At 42.9% G+C, this 22,276-nt stretch overlaps 2 protein-coding genes across 9 annotated transcripts in view; one reads left to right on the forward strand and one right to left on the reverse strand.

The window, feature by feature from the left end:
* The window catches only part of LOC109634656 (C-terminal-binding protein 2-like), a 61,098-nt gene extending 57,835 nt beyond the window's left edge, over positions 1-3,263 (forward strand). For 4 of the 5 annotated variants that reach the window (XM_020095342.2, XM_069539150.1, XM_020095334.2 and 1 more), the window contains 2 exons: positions 81-204; positions 1,571-3,263. In XM_020095342.2, coding sequence (XP_019950901.1) covers positions 81-204; positions 1,571-1,754 — 308 coding nt within the window. In that variant the 3' untranslated portion in view covers positions 1,755-3,263. Of the gene's footprint in view, positions 1-80; positions 205-472; positions 551-1,570 lie in introns of all 5 variants that reach the window. The other variant, XM_069539149.1, reaches the window with a different exon arrangement.
* Positions 3,264-4,422: 1,159 nt separating this feature from the next.
* Positions 4,423-22,272, reverse strand: LOC109635796 (ubiquitin thioesterase Zranb1-like). Of its 4 annotated transcripts, none has more exons than XM_020097179.2 (10): positions 21,714-22,272; positions 19,329-20,390; positions 14,105-14,292; positions 12,547-12,700; positions 11,661-11,732; positions 9,743-9,941; positions 8,931-9,051; positions 8,439-8,568; positions 6,626-6,855; positions 4,423-6,226 (listed from the first exon to the last, which is right to left on the reverse strand). In XM_020097179.2, the coding sequence occupies exons 2-10, from the start codon at positions 20,299-20,301 to the stop codon at positions 6,008-6,010; spliced, it is 2,286 nt and encodes a 761-aa protein (XP_019952738.1). In that variant the 5' UTR covers positions 20,302-20,390; positions 21,714-22,272; the 3' UTR covers positions 4,423-6,007. The 4 variants fall into 4 exon arrangements, with proteins under 4 accessions (XP_019952738.1, XP_019952745.1, XP_019952755.1 ...); XM_020097186.2 differs by having other exon boundaries at positions 21,509-22,272; XM_020097196.2 differs by lacking the exon at positions 21,714-22,272 and adding an exon at positions 21,206-21,481.
* Between the last annotated feature and the right edge of the window lie 4 nt (positions 22,273-22,276).

Raw genomic sequence — 22,276 nt, forward strand, 5'->3', positions numbered from 1 at the left:
TGAACTCGCTCATCGTCGCACGCTGCGATTTTCTTTGTCTTCTTCAGCTCACCATTATTCAATCTTGCCTTTCGACACAGGCCGCATTCCCGACAGCCTCCGAAACTGCGTCAACAAAGAATTCTTCATCACCTCGGCGCCCTGGGGAATGATGGAGCAGCAGCTGCCTCAAGTTCACCCTGAGATCAATGGCGCCGCCTACAGGTAGGAGGTGGATTTAAACCAAACCCTGCAGGCAACTCGCATCGCACAGAGATCCTCTGAACACTGCAGTGGATGAGGCAGAACACGTGGGGGAGGGGTAGACTAGATGTTCATTTGTATGTTTGTCACAGTTTTGACTTTCTGTTCCTGAATATTCCGCCAGTTTTTGTGGCGTATTTATACGCAGAACTTGGCCCACATGAATTTGTCCATTGGTTTCTCAGTCTCTACATTGTCTCAACCAGACTGAACTGCTTCTCTCACACAGCCGAGTGAACCAAACCATGGTACAGGCCATAGCAACGGGGGGAATGCAGGACAAATTATATACGTAATTCTCAACCAGGTAAATGAAACCTACCTCTGCTGGCCCACAGGCCAGTGGAAATGAAAAGTATCATGAAATAAAACCAAATCCCATTGAAACCTGTAGAGTTTTTGTTGCTTCACACTCCTCACATACCCACAATGCCCTGCATCTCATCAATGCTCCCCCACCACAACCAACACCCCCCCACCCTGAAACAGAATCCATAACTCTGATGTTGGACATTTTTAAAGAAGCATTCACACATTTAACTTGGTGACACATTGGAAATCGGGAAGTGAAATATGTTTTCAACAAGCAGCACATTTGTAGACAGAACTGTTTTTAGAGCGGGTGATGGGTAAAGATGGGACGAGGCCTCACATCATTGTTTAACAGCAAACCTGGGATTTTGTCACTTTCCACACTTTCCCCTTTCAGCTCCCTGTAGTCAAGGATCAGTTCACCCAGATTATAAATGTGTGTCTCACTGACTCAGACACGTTGGACGGAAGGGCCATTTAAAATATGAGATTTTGAGAAGTAAGTTGTTATATTGTGAGAAAAACTGAAATAATTCATTTACGTTGTGAATTTACAAGAATAAATTCATAATATTACATGAACAAAGTTGTAATATCACCAGGAGAAAGGTCAGAAATGTATAAAGTCACAGTTTTAGGCAAGGTTCTGCAACATGGCCCTAAACTACTTCATCTTTATCTGTGTGGTTAAACAGCAGAGGGGAATTAAAGTGAGAATTAGTTCTTTGTAATCTGGGTGAATGAACCTTTAACGTCGTCCTCTGCACCAGATACAAACACTAACATCCTCATTTACTGACTTCATGCTGCAGTGCTCCTCGTCATGTTTAACCTTCCTCTTCACAGAGGTGAACAAAAAGACATCTTTAGATCTGCGGTGTTAATTTGTTTCTTCAAAAGTGTAAATGATTTAAAGATTTGTTGTGACGATCGTCCACTGAGCAGCAGCCGAATACTCCATGAGTTTTCCTTTGCTCTTTGTCGCGTCTGTTGATCGTCTCCTGTCCGTCTCCAGATTCCCTCCTGGCGTGGTGGGCGTCGCCCCCGGTGGGATTCCTGGACCTATGGAGGGGTTGATGCCCGGGGGTGTCCCCATCACCCACTCCCTGCCCCCTGGTACCCATCCGTCACAAACCACCTCCCCCAACCAACCCTCCAAACATGGCGACCCCATGAGAGAGCACATGACTGAGCCGTAGGACTGCTGCTGCTGCAAACGAGCGAGGGGGCAAATCTAAATAAAAGAAAAAAAAACAAGGTACATTTAAAACCAACTCAACCATCCGACCGTTACGCTTGACTCCACCTGAACCTACCAGCAGACCGACCGCCTGCCGGGCAACGTTTCACACTTTCTTCTTTTTGTATGAAACCACTAAGCCCATGTGAGGACAGCTGGACGTTCAAACACACACGAGCTGCCGCACTGAGACGGGACTGACCGTCAAGACTCATGCGGTGAACCCCTCCCTCCCTATGCTATCCGTCCTTCATCCATTTAAGTGATGCTTTTGTTTTTTATCTTTATTTTTTAGTTTATTTTAGGGAGGTTCCAACTGAACCTCTCGAACACTTTGACAAGAACCATGTGCAGGAAGGAAATCCGAGCCGCCCTCCCTCGTGAGGAAGAACTCGAAAGGGCAGACGGACACTTGGTCCTTTTGTTCCTCCTTCCTTCCTTCCTTCCTTCCTTCCTTCCTTCCACAATTTCCCATTTTCAGTCTTGTGTTATTCAGTTTTTCTTTTTCTTTTTTTTTTACTTTCATCTGTTTATCCTATATTCTGTGTTTCTGTTGCAAGTGAATATCTTTCTGTTCTCCAGTGTGTGAAAATGAATGGATTTACAGTTACATGTGTGTTATGAGGAAGACAGGCTGCAGCATCTGCCGTCTCCGTCACAATCCTGGACTCTGTCTCCGCTGCTCTCTCATCGAAGTGGCCGGCGGCCCCTGAATGTAGAGAGATGAGTTGTGGGGCAGCGGAGTTGGTTTCCAGCTCCAGTAAGAATATTTCACCTTTTAGGGTAAAAATGATCCGAAGCAAAAAAGAATCAATTTGGAATTATACATTGATGAACTGGCACTGCTGAGCTGAGGTACCGACAACATCTGGTTCAGTTTCCCAAATGTGATGTTTGCATCCAAAGCCCCGGCTGTAAGTTTCAGTGCTGGTTAGCGAGGTGAGGAAAAAAAAACATGAAATTTCTTTCTGACTCAGGAAAAAAAACAAAAACTTCACATTCGTCCAAATCTGACCAGAAAAGTAAAGAAAAGAAAAATAAATTATGGCTTTTCACGTCTCCACCTCTTTCGCCACTGTGTTTTTTCTTTTTTATATATATCAAATATATGTTTTTTGATGTTTGAGGTTTTCAGTCCTGTTAGATTTGTATTGCCTTGTTAAATGTTCTTATAATCATAGTCTTATGTGAGCGACCCCACTCTCTCCTCCGTATAGTTTCTTCTTCTACTTTCTTTTTTTTGTTTGTTTTCCTGCTCTGAAGAAAGCCAGCTGTGGCTCTCGGAGGCTCCGTGCGGAACAACAGCAGCCACATCCGTCCCTTTAGCTCTGCCATCATAGAGACAGATGGCTGCTAGCAGATTGTTTGGTTTTTAGTGTGAGTATTTGTATTTGTTTCTTGTACAAGGTGAACATATAGTAAACGGTGCAGCTGGAAACAATAAATAAAACTCGCTGTTCTGATTGATGATCGGCTCCGTGGAACGTTTGTGGGGTTTTTCTCTCCCTGGACGCTTCGTAGTCTTAGAAGATGATAATGTTGTGACTTTAACAAATGCAATGCCCATGATGCTTGAGTGATAGATTTCTCTTTCAGCCAACGTCTGTTTACATTTTGGGATCATTAAAAGTCTGAAGTTGTGGTTCCTGTTTGCAGAGTCCCCAGGTTCCAGAAGAAAACTAGAAAAATGTTTGGAGGTGACAAGCAGCATTTTTTTTCTAGAAGTAATTGAATGCTCATTAATTAGTGGTGGACATCATAATTCCTGGAGAGGTGACAGGGAATCTAGAAATGTGTGTGTCATGTTTTAGCATGGAGTGAACTTTTTAAAGGAAATGGCTGAAATCTTCTCTCTAACCTCCAGCTCTGATCATTTATAAACTATGATCTACAGTTTTCATGGGTAATTGTAATATCACATATCAATTTATAGATGATCAGTTGATTACTTATTTGTAAGTTATCCCTGAACTAAATCCAACTGAGCACCTATGGGACATTGTGTATCGGTGCAACCAAGTACCGCCACAGACTGCAGGAGCTCACTGATGCCCCTGATCCAGGTCTGGGAGGAGATCCCCCAGAACACAATCCACCAACTCATCAGGAGCATGTCCAGACGTTGGCGTGCATACAGGCACGTGGGGGCCATGCGCAGCACTGACTCACATTATGAGTCGCTGTGATAAATGTCACACGAGTTGGATCACCCTGTGATTTCAGTTTTTCGGTATAATTTTGAATCCAGCCCTCAATGGGTCAATGATTATGGTTTCCATTGACTGTCGCTATGTTCTCAACAAATGAAAGAATGTACGTCAGTAAAGATTCTGAATAATTCGTTCATCAAGATCTGACATGTGATTAAAGTGTTCCCTTCATTTTTCTGAGCAGTAACCTGGGATCTAGAGATGTTCACTCTAGACTATAACTCCAGACCCGGTTTTTATTTTACATCTTGGACCCTTCAAAAAAAAAGTTGTATAAAAGCTGATAAATACACTTTAATTGTCCTTCAACTAAAAACTTATTGAGCTTCTATTGACCTGTTTGTACTGAGAATCCTGATGAACTCAGAATCGTTGTTCGGAGGAGCGCATGTTGAAAGAACCTCAGACAGGAAACAGTTTAGTTGGACATTCAAAAAGGTTTTCCTTTATTTTTTTTTCCTTATTTTACCTGTTCTTTGCGTTACACTCCGTATAGTGAAGTCAGGCCTAAATCCACAAACCATCATAGTCACAACTGCAACTATTGCATAAATATAAAGCAACATACAGGTGATGCTCAAAACATGTATGACTCAGAAGAAACACAGAAGAGGTTACAGTACGCAATGAAAAAAAAAATGCAAACATTCACAGCAAAAAAAAAAAAAGTAACGAAAACATGTTTTTTTTTTGTTTGTTTTTCTTCTGTCAGCTTTGGTTTTATACGTTGCGGTCTCACAACAACCGTCATCAAAAACTAAAGATGCTTTTACATAATGACGACGTCAGGCGTTGAACAGGGAGGTGAACTGACGTGTACCGTGAGGGTGACGACAAATGGTGATAAGGAAAGAACGGACAAAATAGGAAGTGGGAGACGACAGTGACACAAGTGTGACTCTGCCCCCACGCCCGCCTGTAACCCCCCACCCCCACCCTTCCCCAAGATAACAAAAAACAAGAGCACCAGATTTTAGGCATAACAAATGAGGTACTGAATCGCAACAGAAGTAAACGTTCCACTGATGGTCACGGTTGGTTCTTTCCTCACAGCAACAGTGTGTGCAACATGTCTTCATCAAGATTGAGAGAATAATTAATAAAAACCACAAAGGAGAAAAAAAAATATACAGAAAAGCTCAAATAAGTTTCCAAACAATAAATATGTAGAGTAAGTTCAGAGAAAAACACACACACACTCACTCTCACTCTCTCTCTCTCGCACGCTCACACACACACATCTCAGTTCAGTCAGTCTGAAAAACGGTAAACCAAAGATCCAACATGAATGTTTTGTGTTTTAAACCATAGTGAGATCTGACTTGTCAAGGGGGGAAAAAAATCTCCCTTTTCAAGAGCTTCATACGATGACCTTAATTCAAGCAACGATACTGTATTTATATATAATGTCTTAATAAATGTGCAGTGCTTAGTAATAAGGATTAAAGTCATTTATTATTACACAATCTCTGCTCCTCTAAAGAAAATGATATTGGCTTCGTCCCTGCCCGTTCAGAAAAAAACACAAAACCTTAAACCAGCCGACTCATCTTCAACTGGAAAAAAAAAGAAACCTCATAAAATTAATTTGGAAGTGTGCTTTTTGTCAGTGCCCATACTAGACGGATATAAAGTGTTGATTTGAATCAATGCTGGTATATTTCCTTATACTCTTTTTATTTTAAACAACCACATGCATTTACATCTATGGATAAAGTTTCCTTTTTTCCTTTACAAACTCAAAACAAATCAAAAGGTAATTTGCAAGTGTAAACCTTTATTCTCTCCACAGAGTCGTGTGTTTCTCAGCGGTGGAGTTTGTCTGAGTTGAATGTTCGATGTCTGAATGCCTGCGAGTGCCAGAAGAGTAGCAGAGTCTCTTGTGAAAGGTGGATCTCTCCTGAAGGCTTTCACAGTTTGTCCGTGTCAGAAAAGAAAAAACAGAGTGAGAGAGAGGAGGGAGATGAGTCCTGCACCCCCCCCTCCCCCTGCTTCAGCTCAATCACTCGTCCTCATCCTCCTCCTCCTCTTCGCCGTCGGACAAAGATGCGCAGGGTCGGATCTGCCGGTAGCCGTCCAGCCACTTCTCTACCATCTGGGTGACGAGTGGGTGGTTGCGGCGGCGCGAGCTCTTCTGAAGAGCCACCAGGACGCCTCCGTCGGTCACGCAGCAGTCCAGCCACTCCCGCAGCAGCTTCTCCTGCTGCTCCTCATTCCCCATCTAACGGACAGGAGACAAGCGTGACCGTGAGAGGGCGCCATACATCACCCGTCTCAATTCAGGATATTATTAACTTCCACTGAATCTCTTGGATAGAAATGTTCTGCCAGTGTCGTTCTTAGAGCAAATTCAAATACTTAATATCTCTACACTTTGTACGAGGCAGACGACAGAGGCCTCGGCTTCCTGCAGCAAAACAAACATGATTTCTATTTTAGATCTTTGTGAAAAACAATCAGTAACTCCCGTGGGCAGTTTTGAGTCGACTTCACTTTTCCGAGGGTTAAACTGGTGCAGTTGCAGAGAACTTATAAATTAAACAGGTTTTATGCTCATGACAAAAAACATCAATTATCACCATCAGGCTAAATTTAAATTTGAAGTGGACCAGGTGCTTACTTCCTGCGCCGAGAGGAAGTGAATGTGAAGCAGCTTCCTCTCGCTGTCGACCAGCGGCAAGAACGTGACGGTGACGTCATCGTCCGTGTTGAGGTTGGCGCCCGCGCCGCGATTGTCAAAGCCGTCGTTCTCCATGGCCACCAGAGCTGAGAAGTGGCCTCGAGTGTAGCCCAGAGCGATGGGGCTCTTCCAGCAGAAACTCTGCTCCCACAGAAGAGGCAAGTACACACCTGCAGGGACAAAGTGTTTCAGTTCAATGTGATGTAGTCTGCTGGTTGTGTAGATTTATCAATGTGTCTTTGTCGTGCAACATGTGGCAGGGATACTATTATTATTATTTTAAACAGAAGCAATGACCTGCTCTCCTCAACCTCTCAGCATGTTTAAATTGACTCATAGCGCCACCTGCTGCTGTGGAGGGTGAGCTACTTGGGATATTTGTGAGAACACGATGCAGGATTTAATTTTTAATGCTGCATGTTTCTGATGGTTTTCTTTACAAACATTCATTTCTTTGATAGGTAAGATTTTATTTGCATTCATTTGTTCATGTTTGGTTAATGCAAATCAAAAAAGGTCTTAAAATCAGTTCTGTACTTTATTGCAAGAGAAAATACGCTTTCTCTTCTTGGCACCAGTGATGAGTCACACTGTTGTGTTTTGAACCAGCTGCAGGCGAAATAAGACGACTTATTGATTCCCACACAGAGAGAAGTGCTTCAGTCCAGAGAACTAAAGTCTCATAATCTTCGAGTGCGATCAAAGATTTTTACTTGTTAGACTTGTGCATCAGAGATTCTCGGACGACATCCTCTGCACATCCTCCTTTAGATGAAAGACATCAGGAAAACATGTTGACGCACAGACATGAGTCATACGTATTGGACGAATCTCATACTTCTCATATAATGGCTTGATTTTACTAGCGGTGATCACCATGAATGTGTCATGATTGATATCAGATATTTTGTTTTACTAATTAGAATAGATGTAAAAGTGCCACAGATTTAAGTATAGTACTTAAATTATGTATTATATTACTTTCTACCACTCAGCACTGAATACATGATACGATTCTGGTTAAACAATAGACAGTGTTTGTCTCGTACTTCTCTGTAATAAACAGAGCAGCTCTCACCTCATGAACAACTCTGTAACTGACACCATGACAGGAGCGCCTCTGAGAAGCTACTCTCCTCTCCCAGTAACCGTTGTGTTTTTACTGGGTTCACTTGGTCACCACTCTGAGTCCCCTCCCTCTCTATAGGCGCCCATATGCACTGTGTGTTTTACATTGGCTCCTGGCAACAGTAATCACAGATCCATCACTCGGGGCTTTACCACAAGCAGTTGGCCCTTGCACAGCACTTTCATCATCCTCTGTACGACTTCACTCGGAAGGCTAATTGAATCCAGACTGTTTTTACTGCTGGCAATAAAGGTGGACCATAGGATTGTTTGACTCTGGGTTCTGATGGTTTACATATGTTCCAGTGTGTCTGGAACGTTTTCCTGCATCAACACACGTATAAATGTGCTGCCGTGACAAAGGAGGATGATTTGTTTTTAAATGGTATTTTCAGTCCCGCGGTACTAAAATATCTGTTATGGACACTGAACTGATGCATGTTGTAAACAGCAATTACTGACAGATCACAGGGACAGTTATGTCAGCTATGTCAGATATGCAGACACATGTAGGCTGCAGCTATTTCACAAAGGAAGTCTCATCCTTCTACACCCACTGGAACAGAGCTGCACTCGATGTTTATCGACATTTAACCAAAACATTGAAAGTCAGCGAACTGCTCACCTTGAAATCGGGTGTACCCCAGTGTTTCGCCACGGAAACTTTTGTAATACTTCACTCCGTAGACGATAATTGGTCTACGAAGAATGTGTGCAAGAACAAAAATGTGGGTCTGCTCCAAGCTGGATCCTGGCTGTAAAGAAATTAAAAAGGTAGAAACAGTTAGAAAGCTGAGGCCTTACATTCCCTCAGATAAGATACCTCAGTATACTCCCAAGTGTTAAAGCTCAAAAAACACACAATTACTGCGCTTTCACGCCCTCATATAATAACAACCCTCCCAAATACTTAGTCTCTGAAGTCACACGGAGCAGTGAGAGGCAGAGAAGTGCTGATGACAACCAGGATGCACTTTCAGACGGCATTACAGATTAAATATAGTGTGGTAAACTCAGTGAAGCTTCTTGCATAATTCATCATTAGTGTGTCACATTTTAAAGCACATCAAGCTCATCTCCTCCTTATCAATCTGTGTTTTCTTTCATGTGCAGATACCTGACTGGCCAAGGAGAGGATGAAAGCCCAGTCTTCCTGCCACTGTTCCTCCCGCAGTGAGAAGTGCAGGCCGAAGCTCTGAGAATACCACGACTCCCACTCCTTCCAGCGTGTGTAAAACCTGCAGACACACACACACACACACACACACACCATTTTGTTTATGACATTTTTTTACCTCTCCGTGCAGAAATGTGGGTGTGACTGTTATTCACTGAATTCCTTCATCTCCTTTTAAGATAACTGACTGGGTGACTGGTAATTACTCATTTTATCAAAATAGTAATATCCTCACTGAACAATCCACTGTTTCTTAGAGACAGACACTAGAAACACTGGGCTGTTTTGTTCAGGCAGAATCAGTGTTTTAACTTTAAAAACCAAGAGTTTCCAGATCAAAGTGTGATGTCTCTGCGTGAGCCGACAATCCACACTGGATTCTCGATCTATATTCAAAACTCTATTAATGAATAATTAATAACTTAACTGCATATGTATCTCGAGACAGTAATCACGTTTCAGCTCATTTGGTGTTATTGAATGCTCACTTCTCGCAAACATTTCTAAGTGCAGGGGGAAGGTGTTTTCTTGTTGGATCCTAATGCTGCATTCATCAAGGATTTATTTAAAAAACTCAACTGTTATTTAGTCACCAGCAACTCAGCAGCACCGGTTACAAACTCTTATTTTGTAATTCAGTCTGCTAAACACAGTTTGTATAGAGAAGATAAAAATCAGCATGCCGTACTGTTACAGATTGTATACTATATAATATAATCTCTACTCCTGGCCCCTGACTCTGAAGGCCTCACCAGTGAGAACAGTCGTGCAGGCTGTCATGGAGGGTCTTGCGAAGCACCGAGTCTTTGTCGTAGATGCCCCATGTGGCCTGCAGCACGGAGTCAAGCAGACAGTCCCCGGCCGTGCGGTTCCACAGGGCATATAGCCGACTGTCTAACCTAGTCCCGAGCTCCAGGGACCAGTTGATGATGGGAGACTCCTCTTCAAGTTCTAAACAAGAGGGAGAGGAAATGTTGAGTTTTGTATCTCTCCTTAAAAACATAAAACCTCTCAAAGTCAACACCTTGTGCCAAAAAATACAAGTGAGGGTGGTCTGGGGTTGCATAGAGGCCATAGTGGGATATTTTTCAGGTTGCAAGACAGGTGATATCATGTGAAAGGACTGCTGGGAGAGTGTGAATTACCCCTCACACCTGTAAAAATAGATCTGACATAGCAGCTAAATAGATCTGCATGTACAGCACAACAACAGATGACTCAGAAAATACACAGATACGTCTTAATGCTTATGATAATATTTACAGCAGAAATGTGTCGCTACGTGCACATGAAAACATCAGCTGTTGCCCAGCAGAGACAAGTATCTCTAAGCTGCACGAAAAAACAAAACAGCACATTGTTTTTAAAGTGCACGCAGGAGTCAGTGATGGTTGAAGACTTTGAAAGTGAAGTTGACTGGTAATTAGTGTTTGTTGTCAGAATCTTGTTTTCTATCCAGCCCTCGATGTTATCTTGAGACAGGCAGAGGTCCGTTTCAATGTCTTTACAGTCATTTGTAGATAGAAACTCGTAAAATATGATGTAACCACTTTATCAGATTGTTTGGGTGCTTTGGGAGGGGCAGGGCACTGGGACAAATGAGCTCTGTCGTGGAAGAACACACAGTATTTTCCTTCTGTGACCATGAGATGAGAATTTACAAATGACCCTTTGTTCAGCTAGAGCAATTTATTTAGCAGCTTCTTAGTTCGTATAAACAACAAAACAAGAGCAATAAGTTCATGCTAAATTTAAATCGCACAAGTATTTAACCTTAATATGCAACGCAGCTAGCATTGTCGCTACATGTGTGACTCTGCACGACTTATGTGATTTTATTCTGTAAGTTGCATTCACAATGGCCAGGTAATCAGGTTTAAAGCAGCGTTATCTGGTCTCATCTTAATCCTTTAACAAGGTTTTCTATTCGCTTGTGCATTTCATGTTTCTGCCAAAACTCTGCACTTAAGTCCAAGCAAACACACACATTGGGGACCTCGAAGGTGAAATAGGGATTTCGGTCTCTCTTTAACCTGAGCTGCTGATGTCCCTAGTGTCCCTGGGATGACTAAATAGGGCCAATGAGTAAGCAGCACTTTAGAATGAATGTGTTGCAGCAAAGTGATGCCTTTCAAAAGTGTGTTTTCATTTTGTTTATGCATGCCTGTGAGTGTGTGTGTGTGTGTGTGAGTGTGTGTGTGTGTGTGTGTGTGTGTGTGTGTGTGTGTGTGTGTGTGTGTGTGTGTGTGTGTGTGTGTGTGTGTGTGTGTGTGTGTGTGTGTGTGTGTGTGTGTGTGTGTGTGCTGAGAGGAAGTACAATCAGGCAGTGGGGATCAGAGAAATCCCTAAAACTCAATTAGGCTGATTAGGGGAGGCGCAACTGGTACACACGATAATGAAGATACCTTCTGGCAGAGTGACAAGCCAGCAGGCAAAACACAGCATTGCCAAGAGGGAAAATACAAGTAATATAACATTGCCAATACTTGGCTGCCTTCCTGTTATAGTATACAGTTTGAGAGGGGGGCTCCTTGTGTTTGCCAAGCTGCCAGACATCCTGGATCCAGTTTCTATCTCTCTCACAAAGTAGTTGCATAAATATGTAAACACAACATTTGAGAGGTGTTACTGCAACATTAAGTCCTGAAGTTTACAGAGAAGAGATTTCACCTTTTTGTACGTCTCGGTCCAGCACCTCATCAAACAGTTTTTCCTGAACTGCTGGGGGCAAATCTTCAATGTCTGAGAGAAAAACAACACAAGAGAAATGAATGAAGGAGTTATCTGAGGAGGCAGGTGAAGGGAAAGTCGTTTTTTTATTAGATGAATTCATTCATGTAATGTTTTTTTGTTTTTTTTATCTGAACTACCTCATTTCAACTCAAGCCACCATGTTTGTGTTCCTTCCACAATAGTCACTGGCTTTCACTGCATGTTCAGAGCTCTTGTCAACACAGTGGCTCATTCTTTGGCTTAACTAAATGAATGCATTGACTTTGTGGAACTGAACAGAATGGCTTTCTAAAGTGGCCAGGAGCCAAGGTCTGTATTGTTCTGAACACTCTGCATGACTGAAAAATCCTTAGCTTAGCTACTGGCAAAAGACTGAACCATAATGACCATTCCCCACAATGAAATTCAACAGAAATAGCACTGAATGGATGTAATTTCAAAGAATGAAATTGGCATAAAAAGCTTAATATAGCATTGTTATGAACAAGAGACATGCACCGTTGGTGGGCTAGTACACTCTGCATTCAAAAACAATACTCGAACAGTGAGCCAGAAGTGGCCACATTCATCTGGCAGTTGAAGACAACCATAGCGTTATGTCCCCTCAGCAACCCAACAACAAGTAATCTCATACACCACAAGCAAACAAAACAAGTGTTCAATCACACACTTGGCAACACAAAGGGGGTGGGTAGACTGGGTTTCTTCAGCTACAGAGCTTAATGTTCCCCTTATACAAAATTCTGGGTTTCGAGCTCTGACATCCAGATGCAGCCTGTTGTTGTTTTGGCCATATTTGTTTATTTGCTGGGGAGGTGCTGACCTGCAGGCAGGGTGAAGGTCACCAAGTCTGTGAGAAAATAGCAGGTAAAGTCTCCCTTGCGCTGGTGAAGGGAGGCCGCAACCTCACGACGGATCTGCTCTGTTAGCTCCGGACAAACCATGGCTGGAATACACTTGACTGCCTGTTGTGACACCTGTAGAATGGAGAGGAGAAGCAATATTATCTCTCTAAATATGAGGAGTATATGAGACAGTGGCTGAGTATTGCGCAGAAGCATGTCTAACAATAGCTGAAAGACATGTGCAAAATAAGTCTAAAACATTTTAATAACTACAATTAAAGCCCTGTGGTTGTATGCCTCTGTGAACCAGTGTAGTTTCCGTCTACACACATTTCTTTCCACTCATGAGGCCACCATGACCTTGACCTTTGACCACACACGTGTTTTGAGATATTGCGTTCACAAGAATGGAACAGATGAAAACCTCAAAAACGTAATGCTTTTGGCTGCTGAACGTCACTGGGGCAGAGTCACCAAAACGAAGCCGTAATTAGATTACTGAATGTTTGAAATATAAGAAGACAAATAAATACCAGTCACAGGACTGTACAGTGGAACAAGTGAACTTCGTGAAGGATTATGCACATTGTGCAATTGTGAACTTCATTCAAAGCCGAAGAGAAGTTTTCTTCAAGAAAAGATATAATTGAAATACATTAGAAAACCCTTTATATTTGTGTGTGCTTTGGTAGGCGACTCTGTGATCTGAGCTAATTTTACTAATCTTGTCACTGATCTAATCTAAATTGCCCTGAGCACAAGAGGATGAAAAGAAGTTTTTTAGTGTTTGGTATTAAAGCAGTTGTCGGCCTTGCATTTTTTCGGGGAAATGCTGCGGAGGCTGCTTACTGACCCCCTCAGAACTGAAACTGGGACAGTGACTGAGTGTGGGAGGCGAGGTGTATATTAAGATAATCTGTGATCACAGTGATGACGGCAAGCGAGCTGCCATCAAACTCAGCACCCAGACATTAGCTGAGTAATCCCCCTTGAGTCGAACACACATCGATTAACCAGTATTTAAAACAAAAACAGAAAAACAGCAAGAAAAAAATAACAAACAACATGAAATCAATACTAACCTAGTGTATATATATAATATATATATAATATATATATGTATTTGAATCTGTCTTTCTCTAAGTCTGACCGAAAATGAGGCAGAGAGATGAGTGTGTGGGAGAGTTCCAGCCTCTTCCCTCTCTACAAACCCTTGTGCTTCCTCTCGGCTGATCTCATTGGATGTTGCGATCAGACTTCTTAGCATAGTCATACAAGCATTGCAGTAATCGTACCATAACTGGATTTTTTGACATAATTTTTTTCAAATATTTAACACATGAATCACATATGGCCATGCTGACATAATGTCTATTAAATAAAATTAAATAAAAACTTAATGACAAAATTGATATGGACAAATTTGACTGATCTGTCAGGGCTAACAAGTGAGTAAAAGGCTTCATATGTGCATCTGTTGTACAGAATGAGACACAAGTGATTCCTCCAATCTAGTGCCTGGTTGTCTCTACTGACCTCTGTGAGTAACACAGCCAGCATGTCCTGCCTCTGGAAGCGGATGGCCAGGTGAACCAGCGTGAAGCCATCATCAAATGCAGAGGGCCGATTTAATAAGCGCACCTCGTCTGATGTTAGCTGTCGCGCAATGTCACCTCCTGATGACTTGTAGGCCTCCACAGCCGCCAGGTCTCCTTCCACCACACCTGTAAGACACAGAGTGAGGAGGAAAAAGGTCACATTGATAAATTACATTAAAGTGAAGGTTTATTCTTTTGATGCTTTTAAATAGAAGACATTTAACGTAGTAGAACCAATTAAACAGTGCACAGACTAATACTTTGGTTTTAATCAGGAGTAGAGCCTGACCAGACTGGAGTTTTGGGGTCTGATGGTGATTCCAATATTAGGAAGAATTTCAGAAAATAAGATTTTGACTGATAAATATATTTTAAGACATTGGCAAGGATTCTTAATATGTAATTTTACCCTTATCTCAAACAAATGTAAATGTGGTTTTGATATTTTACAGTCCAACCATAAACCCTAACATTACAAACTATAAATAGTAAGATAACACAAATATCACCAAATGAAAAGGTTTTTTATCTGATAAAGAATTTACAGGCATTTTAGTTTCCTTATGATTGCCTCTTGTAGCTTAACTGACTGTGCTGGGAGAACAAATCAAATAAGAAATGACGCTGATGAATGGGGTTAACTCAAATCATGACTCGACAAATACAAAAACTTCTCTTCAGAGCTTGAGCAGGGGACACTCTGCACGACCAACAAGTATAAAATGGGAGAGATCAAAATGTGCTACATCTCATGTCACGGCAGGAACAGCTTTGAGACTTATACGTCAAGGGGGAAAAGACAAAAGGGGACCACTTTGTAATCTGTCAGTTATTTTCTGCCTTTTTTATCTTCAGGCTTAGATCTTAGCGTGAGGGTTGAAGGTTGCATTGGATCAGATAGATGCAGGTATTTCCTTTTCTTTGCCTTTTAAAAAAATAACCACTCGTGCTGCTAACTGACAGATGCAAAATAAATAATCTGTTTGACCAAGAAGTAGTCAAAAAGTAGAAATATATTTGACTGATTGCAGCAGAAAACATAAAATCCGACAGTCTTATAAGCTAATATGCTAAGTTACTATTGCAGAGATCCGGCACTTACATGATACCTTTAAAATCTGATGCTCAGAAAAGGCAACTCATTTCACATCAACTCTGTGTTTTAATGTAATATAGAGAGAGAAAACCACGAGGTGAAGTGAATGTGGTGTGTGAGTGCAGCAGTAAACCTTCGTGAGAGGCTCCAGGATGGAGGTATTTTTAGTTTAACTCCTAATCCAAAGCAATAGCACACACATATAAAATGTCAGCTAACAATTAATGTGGATGGTTGTATAATCAACTCAAAACAACAAATGTGGTGATAGGGTGGAACCACCAACACAGCGAGATATAGCCAGAGTTATTAAGGAAAATAAACCATTTGGATGAGTATGTTTTTTTAACTTCTCAAAGTATACATGAATTTTAATATGACACAGTTGCACAAAATTCCTCTTTTCATTTCTAGCAAATACAGTGTAAAGGCCATGTAGTATTCTCTCGTACATTTGACAGCATTAAACACTGTTGAGCTTTTGTTCTCGTGTCAAAGGACCACACACAATGCTCAGCTGCATAATCTGTGGGAGAGTGAGACCGAGAGCGAGGGAGACATGGAGTGGGTGGAAGGACTCGCTGTGCCATGTGGAGCTGGCTAGCAGAGTAAAGGGATGGAGGGAGAAACTGTACAATGGCAGTGCAGTGCGATAGAGAGGGATCACAACCACTCTCCACAAAGCACTCCATTAGTGTGGGTGTGTCTGTGGCCGTGCACTCAGTACTGTACTCACGGAACCTTTAGGCAACACAAAGTGTGCAAATATGCAAACAGGCGTACACTTGAAGACCGACTGAGGAAAGAGATCAGGATAAATGGTGCTGGTCTTTTTCTGCCTCCACACTGTACATGTATCTTTAAATCATGTGGAGTGGTCACTTCTCATCAACGTAAAAAAAACTGCCAAAAATGCTGTCTGCATTATGTGATAGTGCATTTTGACTTTAACCTTCACCACCATCTCCAAAACACATTCAATGATAAAAATGATCAATGTATCAAAGTTGTGTTAATCTAAAGCAGCAAATAGCAATGCATCATAATGAGCCATTATGAGCAGAAGATGACTAGCTAGATGGCTAATTTGCGTGTTTTTTCCTTATTCACGCATCATTATCGCAGAGACAGAGCAAACCGTGTTATTTTGTAACACATGGGTTACCATGAAATAGGTCAGGGATTTCTCAGAGTTTGAATATTGTTGGAGAACTTTTGGATTCAGTAGTGAAACAGTTAATATGCATCTTTAATAGTTTTATGAGAATGTCCATATGAACATGACAGGATTGGTGCAAAGATTAAGGGGACTGTTGGACCTTGGTATGAGCTCTACTGAGTTCCATTTGAGTTTGTGTGTTTATTTTATCTGTATTTATAACTTTTGTTAAACAATGGCTCAAATTATTCACTAAGTGTGTTTGCATATTTTATTGTTCTCCTATGTATAATCTGATATTTCGCAGGGGGTGCATAGCTACCAGTCTATACAGAAAAGAATAACAATACAGAGATATGATATGTATAGTTAGTCTAGTTACCTTACAGAAAGTAGGACACAGGATTGTTTAGTGTTTGCACATTCTCCCTGAGTTTCTGTTCACATGGGCTTCCTTTGACCGGGCTCCTGTTTCCTTTCACATTCTTGAGTCAGGAGCACTGGAGGCTTTGAATTGCATTGCATGAAGGTATTCGCGAGTTTGAGGGGTTGTGAGTCTATCCATGTATGTTATCACTTAAATGGATTGATAACCTATCCAGAACATTTTCTTAATCTACAGCCCTCATGCGATAAGTAAGGCTCCTGACCCATCTGAACAAAAGAATATATACTGATCAAAAGTGCAGAAGAAAATGGTAACATTTCCTTATAATATATTCATGGTGGCAGGAGAGTGTAGAATGGCGAAGAATACTGTTATTTGCCTGTAATATTCGTTCAGTACTACAAATGATAGTGTTTCTTTAAAACTGGCTGCATCTCTTTGAAAAAGCCATTTTCAACACACAGTGCCCTCTGGGAAGTCCAGCCCTAAGTGAAGTGGGGATTCTCTTTAATCATAGAAATCTGACCAAATACAGACAAGAGGGCACTTAAAGACCGACCCGCATGACAAGTCTTAATGAAACTTGTGGCTCATCGCATTACTCAAAAAGTCCATAGTGTCAGGCTCCATGAATCACAAGGGCAAAGCATGAAACTACCCTCTCTTTAAGCATTTTACAGTTCCTGAAAGAAACCTCTGCAGAACTGCTGAGGCGGTCGACATGAAACATCATGAAAGTCCCTCCTCTGTAAACAATTACAGATCTGTTTATAACCTCATAAACAGGATAAGAAGGTGATGCATTGTCAGTGGGCTGAAAACAGAAATGCCAACATGAACGCACCACATGTAAGCAACAGTTGAGCTTATGGGAGTCGGTCTAGGGTCGTCCACAATGCAGGGACGAAGGTTATTGCTGTTGCCAAAGAGCTGATTATATTTGACTTGTGTTGCATGGGTCGGGCTATTTTTAGTGCAGAAGGTCCCTTAGGAAACTGAAGCGTCAAGCCCCTGTTTACAAACACTGATGTCTGTGTGTCAACGAGAGGGAAACCCACCGAGCAGCACCACTGAGCCCTGCACTCTGACTCTATCTGAAACTGCAGTTGGGTCACACCACGTTCACTCACTTATTATTCCCTGCATAATTAAACTTAATTAAATTGAAGCTACATCCTCACTAGTTGACTTAAATTCTTTAAGTGTTTAAAACTAAAACCATGCAAGTGCTATAGTTCTGTATCAGTAATAATCTTCAAACATACTAATACACCTGACAAAGCAAATAGCGTCACTATTCACATTGTTCTCCATTTTTTACTGTTCCTGCTAGAACACAGCCCTAAAATGGAGTCAGAATGGAGTAGTGCCGACTGCAGATGTAAACATTACGAGACTAATGTAATTTTAAACTAACACGTAGTGTAGCCTGAGATACTTTTTCATCTTGACTTGCAGCTGACAGATGTGGTGAGTTATTAGTTTAAATTGAGGTTGTCTGTCATCTATGGCATTGCGGTGTGGGTTTATTGGCAAAAAGTAATGTGGGTGTTTTTGTACCAAAACATACAGACTGGCGCTGAGACAATTTGCCAGTTAATCTGTTATTGAATAATCATTCAAGGAATTAATCAAGCAGAAATTGTCCGTCATCCTGTCATCACAAGGCTGTAAGGCAATAAGCTGAATCTAAAGTAGATGTAATGAACATAGTGGTAAATAGGCAAAGATTTCATCTGTGGCTTGGATATTAATTCCATAAAGAAACAATGGAATGGAAATACGAAGAGTGACTTGCATTTGCTAAAAAAAATTACACCCGCCCAGCATCAGACATTCAAACCAGATGAGACTTGGCCCCAAGGGGGAAAGCAGCACAGACAGAAGGGAATTCACCCTGTCACATGTAGGAAGAGATCCTGTGTCAGACCAGAAGCAAAACTAAGTACAGTGATATTTATATGAAATTCAGACCCAATGATAAAAACATAATTATTTATCACTGCGATATCAAATACAGTCGGTGTAACACTGAAAAATGATTTGCCACAGAGACAGAAAGGCTGAGTGGGTGTGCAGAACAAACTCAGTAGTCATGGTAAAAGAGAAAGAGTGGGACAGCTATGTGAGAGAGGAGCCTGGAAAAAAAGCTAGTTTTTCTTAAAATGTTCATCCTCCCACTCCACATTCAGCAGTCGACAGTGTGGGAGGCCGGACACTTGCAGCTTGTAGGGAAGTTTTACACGAGCTGAATGCAATGGATTTCCTATCATATAGTATATCAGTAGTATGATGTGATTCTAAATCATCTGGACCTGGTAATAAAAACAGAGAGCAAAAGTACCCTGTAGATGGTAAAACTATAGTAGTCATTTTTGCAGATTCTGTAAAAACCTATTTCATGGTGTTGGCCTGCCTTACATCACTGACTTCACTCGTCCCCAAAATCATAATACAACAAAATACATTGAAGACCAGTAAAATATGCTTCAATGAAATCAGATATTCTTGAGACTCACCAACACAGGCATTGAGGAAGAGCCAGTCAGTCCTTCTCATCCTGTTCTTTATCTGCTTCAGTTTTTTGAAATCCACCTCCAGCTCCTCTTTGCTCCCAATCCCAGCCCCCGATGCCAATTCAATCCTCTGAAAGTCCATGTTCATCTCCGACTCCTGTTTCGAAGTAGGGGGTGATCTTCTTTGGCTGCTGCTACACCCGCCCACCCCACCTAGCACGTTGCCTACTCCTTGCCCAACCATGTGCCCAGCAACACCCCTCCTGTTGTCCCTGCCCTGTTCATTAAGTTTTGAGGAAGGTTGTTGGCTCTCGGGCTCTGACGCCCGTTCGATGGGTTCAGTTAGCAGACTATTTGGTCTGGGGTGGTCGCACATCACACACTTTTGTGCCTTGGCCCAGTTCTCGCAACTGCAGGCAGTGCAGCTCCAGTGCTGTACGTGAGTGTTAAGCCTGTTACGGTCATTATATTCCTCACAGGGGTCTGTTGTGGTGGCTAAGGTAGCAGGACGGCATCCAGAGCCTGAGGTCTGGGGTGACTCTGTGGGGCTGCGTGGGTGCTGGGTATGATGTCCTTGGTGGGTTGCATGTTGCCTATGTTGTTGTTTTAGAGCGTGAAGCCTCTGGCACAGGCACTGGGTGCAACGGATGGCCCGAGGCCAGTTCAGGTAGGTACACATGTGGCATGACCACTTGCTACTTGTCTCAGGTACATCAGCAATGCGAACACGGGGTCGAGCACTTGAGTCTGGACAAATAAGTAGGCTGGAACCCCCCTGGGGTGGGCTGTTGCTGAGGCCTGCAGGGTCCCATTGGTGCAGACTGGCATCCAGAGCTGGGCTGCTCTTGAACGGCTCCTCAGTGATGATAGCACCCCCGCTGGGTCTCTGAGCGCGGCACATGGTGCACTTGATGGCTGACGGCCAGTTCTCGTATGTGCAGTATTCACAGGCCCACTTGGCAAGCAGCTCGGTCATCGTCGCACCGACGCTGAAGGGGACTTCCTGCCGTTCAGAGGGTCTCTCAGCTCGGCAGATCCACTCTCAACGAGATCACACAGCAAGCACTAGTTTACAAAGAAAAAAAATACAGGGCAGTTTAGCAAAATTCATGTTCATTATGTCAAATTAAAATTACGCAGACTACAGTAAATTATCGGGGGGGGGGGGGGGGGGGGGGGGGGCATAAATATATCATGTAGCTCAAAGACACATCTGAAAAGAGCTTAACTTTCCAAGTTTTTAGTGATAAATCTGTAACAGAGCATCATTACACAAACCTCAGACAAAGCACCCTTTATTGGAGCCATCTGTGCAACACAGCCATTGGGCCATTCACTGTCACACACTTGCGATAATCTACAGTGCTGTGTACTGTCGGTCTGGCACTTATCTGCAGCTAGAACTCGCAGGCAGCGAGACGAGCAGACACCCAGATAGTTACCGAGAAGAAGACAGCAACAATGGCCAACACCTGACACTGGCTTTAAAAACACACACAGTGGCCAAACGTGTCCTACAGCCCGAGCAGGGGAACAAGAAACAAGGGCAGATGAAACCAGACACCAGGCAGGGAGGCGCGTGACTGGTTAAGACACTGACTGATGCACTGAAATTGAATTAAAGCCTGTTACCTACATGTGAAAGTGAATGATACACAACACATGCGCTGAATTCTGGTCAATATCAGTGAGAACACATGGAGACTAAAAGAGATAAAACGATCGCGGAGGAGTGCTGTGTTTACACTACGCCTCCAAGTTTACCAACACACCGTGAGAAATTCAACACTACCGAGAGAGAGGAGCAGGGTTTGAGGGCAAAGCTAACAAAACCATAAATCAACATGAGGACATGAGCATTACCCAGACAAGATACTCACATTACACTCGGGACAAAGTGTTTTAAAACACCCATACATTCAGCTGGGATAGAGAAGAAATTAGCTTTCGGAGTTTCACAAGCAGCATTACTTTACTACTACTTTACTACTAACGAGCTAGCAACAACAAATGCTATTTCGTTTGTAAACAGAGCTAAACAACCGTTAGCCTGGCTGTTCGCTAACAGTGACCGGATCATGTTCGGACTCTCTCTCTCCCCCCCACCGCTCGTAACCGCTCTTAACCGCTCGACGGGCCCGTATCAACTGAAGCCGGAGACGGGTGGTGGAAAGCAGCCTCACCTTCGCTCGCCTCGCCGTGTTTACTTCCAAAAGACAAACGGTGCTTCCCCCCCGGATCTGTCTTCCCCTCTGCCCGCCCCCCCCCGTCCGACCGCCACAGAGACCCCGGGACTCGGGCTCCTCTCGCTCTCTACACCCGCCGCATATTGACTTCTTCTCCTCCGGGGGGGCGCCGCTCAGTTGCCAGTCGAAGGTCCATACATACCGCGGAGTCAGAAGAACCCCCCACCCCTGGTCCCGTCCGCTTTCCACGCTTTAAATCATCTTTGTATCCTTTTTTTTTTTTCTTTCTCCAAACACCGAGTTGACGGAGCTTCAATGGCGGCGAGAGAAGCAGCGGAGGGAGGCTGGAAAACACTCGGAGCGAGAGAGCGGAGATCCGAGGCTGGACCAGGATTTACCACCTGGATCTGCCGAGCGCGCCGATTGGCTGGCTCGGAGTGTATCCCCCGACGCGGACCAATCACAGTCCACGTCTCTCGTCGCCTGCTGTTAAAAGGCTCAGTGAAATCAGAACAGCCTCGAAAGTCACAATAATAAACCTGCAGGGGATTTTTTCCACGTTCGTCTCGACAGGATCACTTATCTACAATTAAATTCGTTTTTTTAACTCGAGCATCGTTATTTGTTGCATCTCCCACCAGTAAGCACGTGGTGTCCCCTCACTCAAAGGGGGCTAAGAAGATGATGTCATCGTAGAAAAATACTGCAGCAAGCAGTCTGCAGTAATGCATGACAGCTGGAGCGACTCCTTCCCAGCGCTGGATT

Source organism: Paralichthys olivaceus, chromosome 14 (assembly GCF_024713975.1).
Source record: "Paralichthys olivaceus isolate ysfri-2021 chromosome 14, ASM2471397v2, whole genome shotgun sequence".
NCBI classification, from domain to species: domain Eukaryota; kingdom Metazoa; phylum Chordata; class Actinopteri; order Pleuronectiformes; family Paralichthyidae; genus Paralichthys; species Paralichthys olivaceus.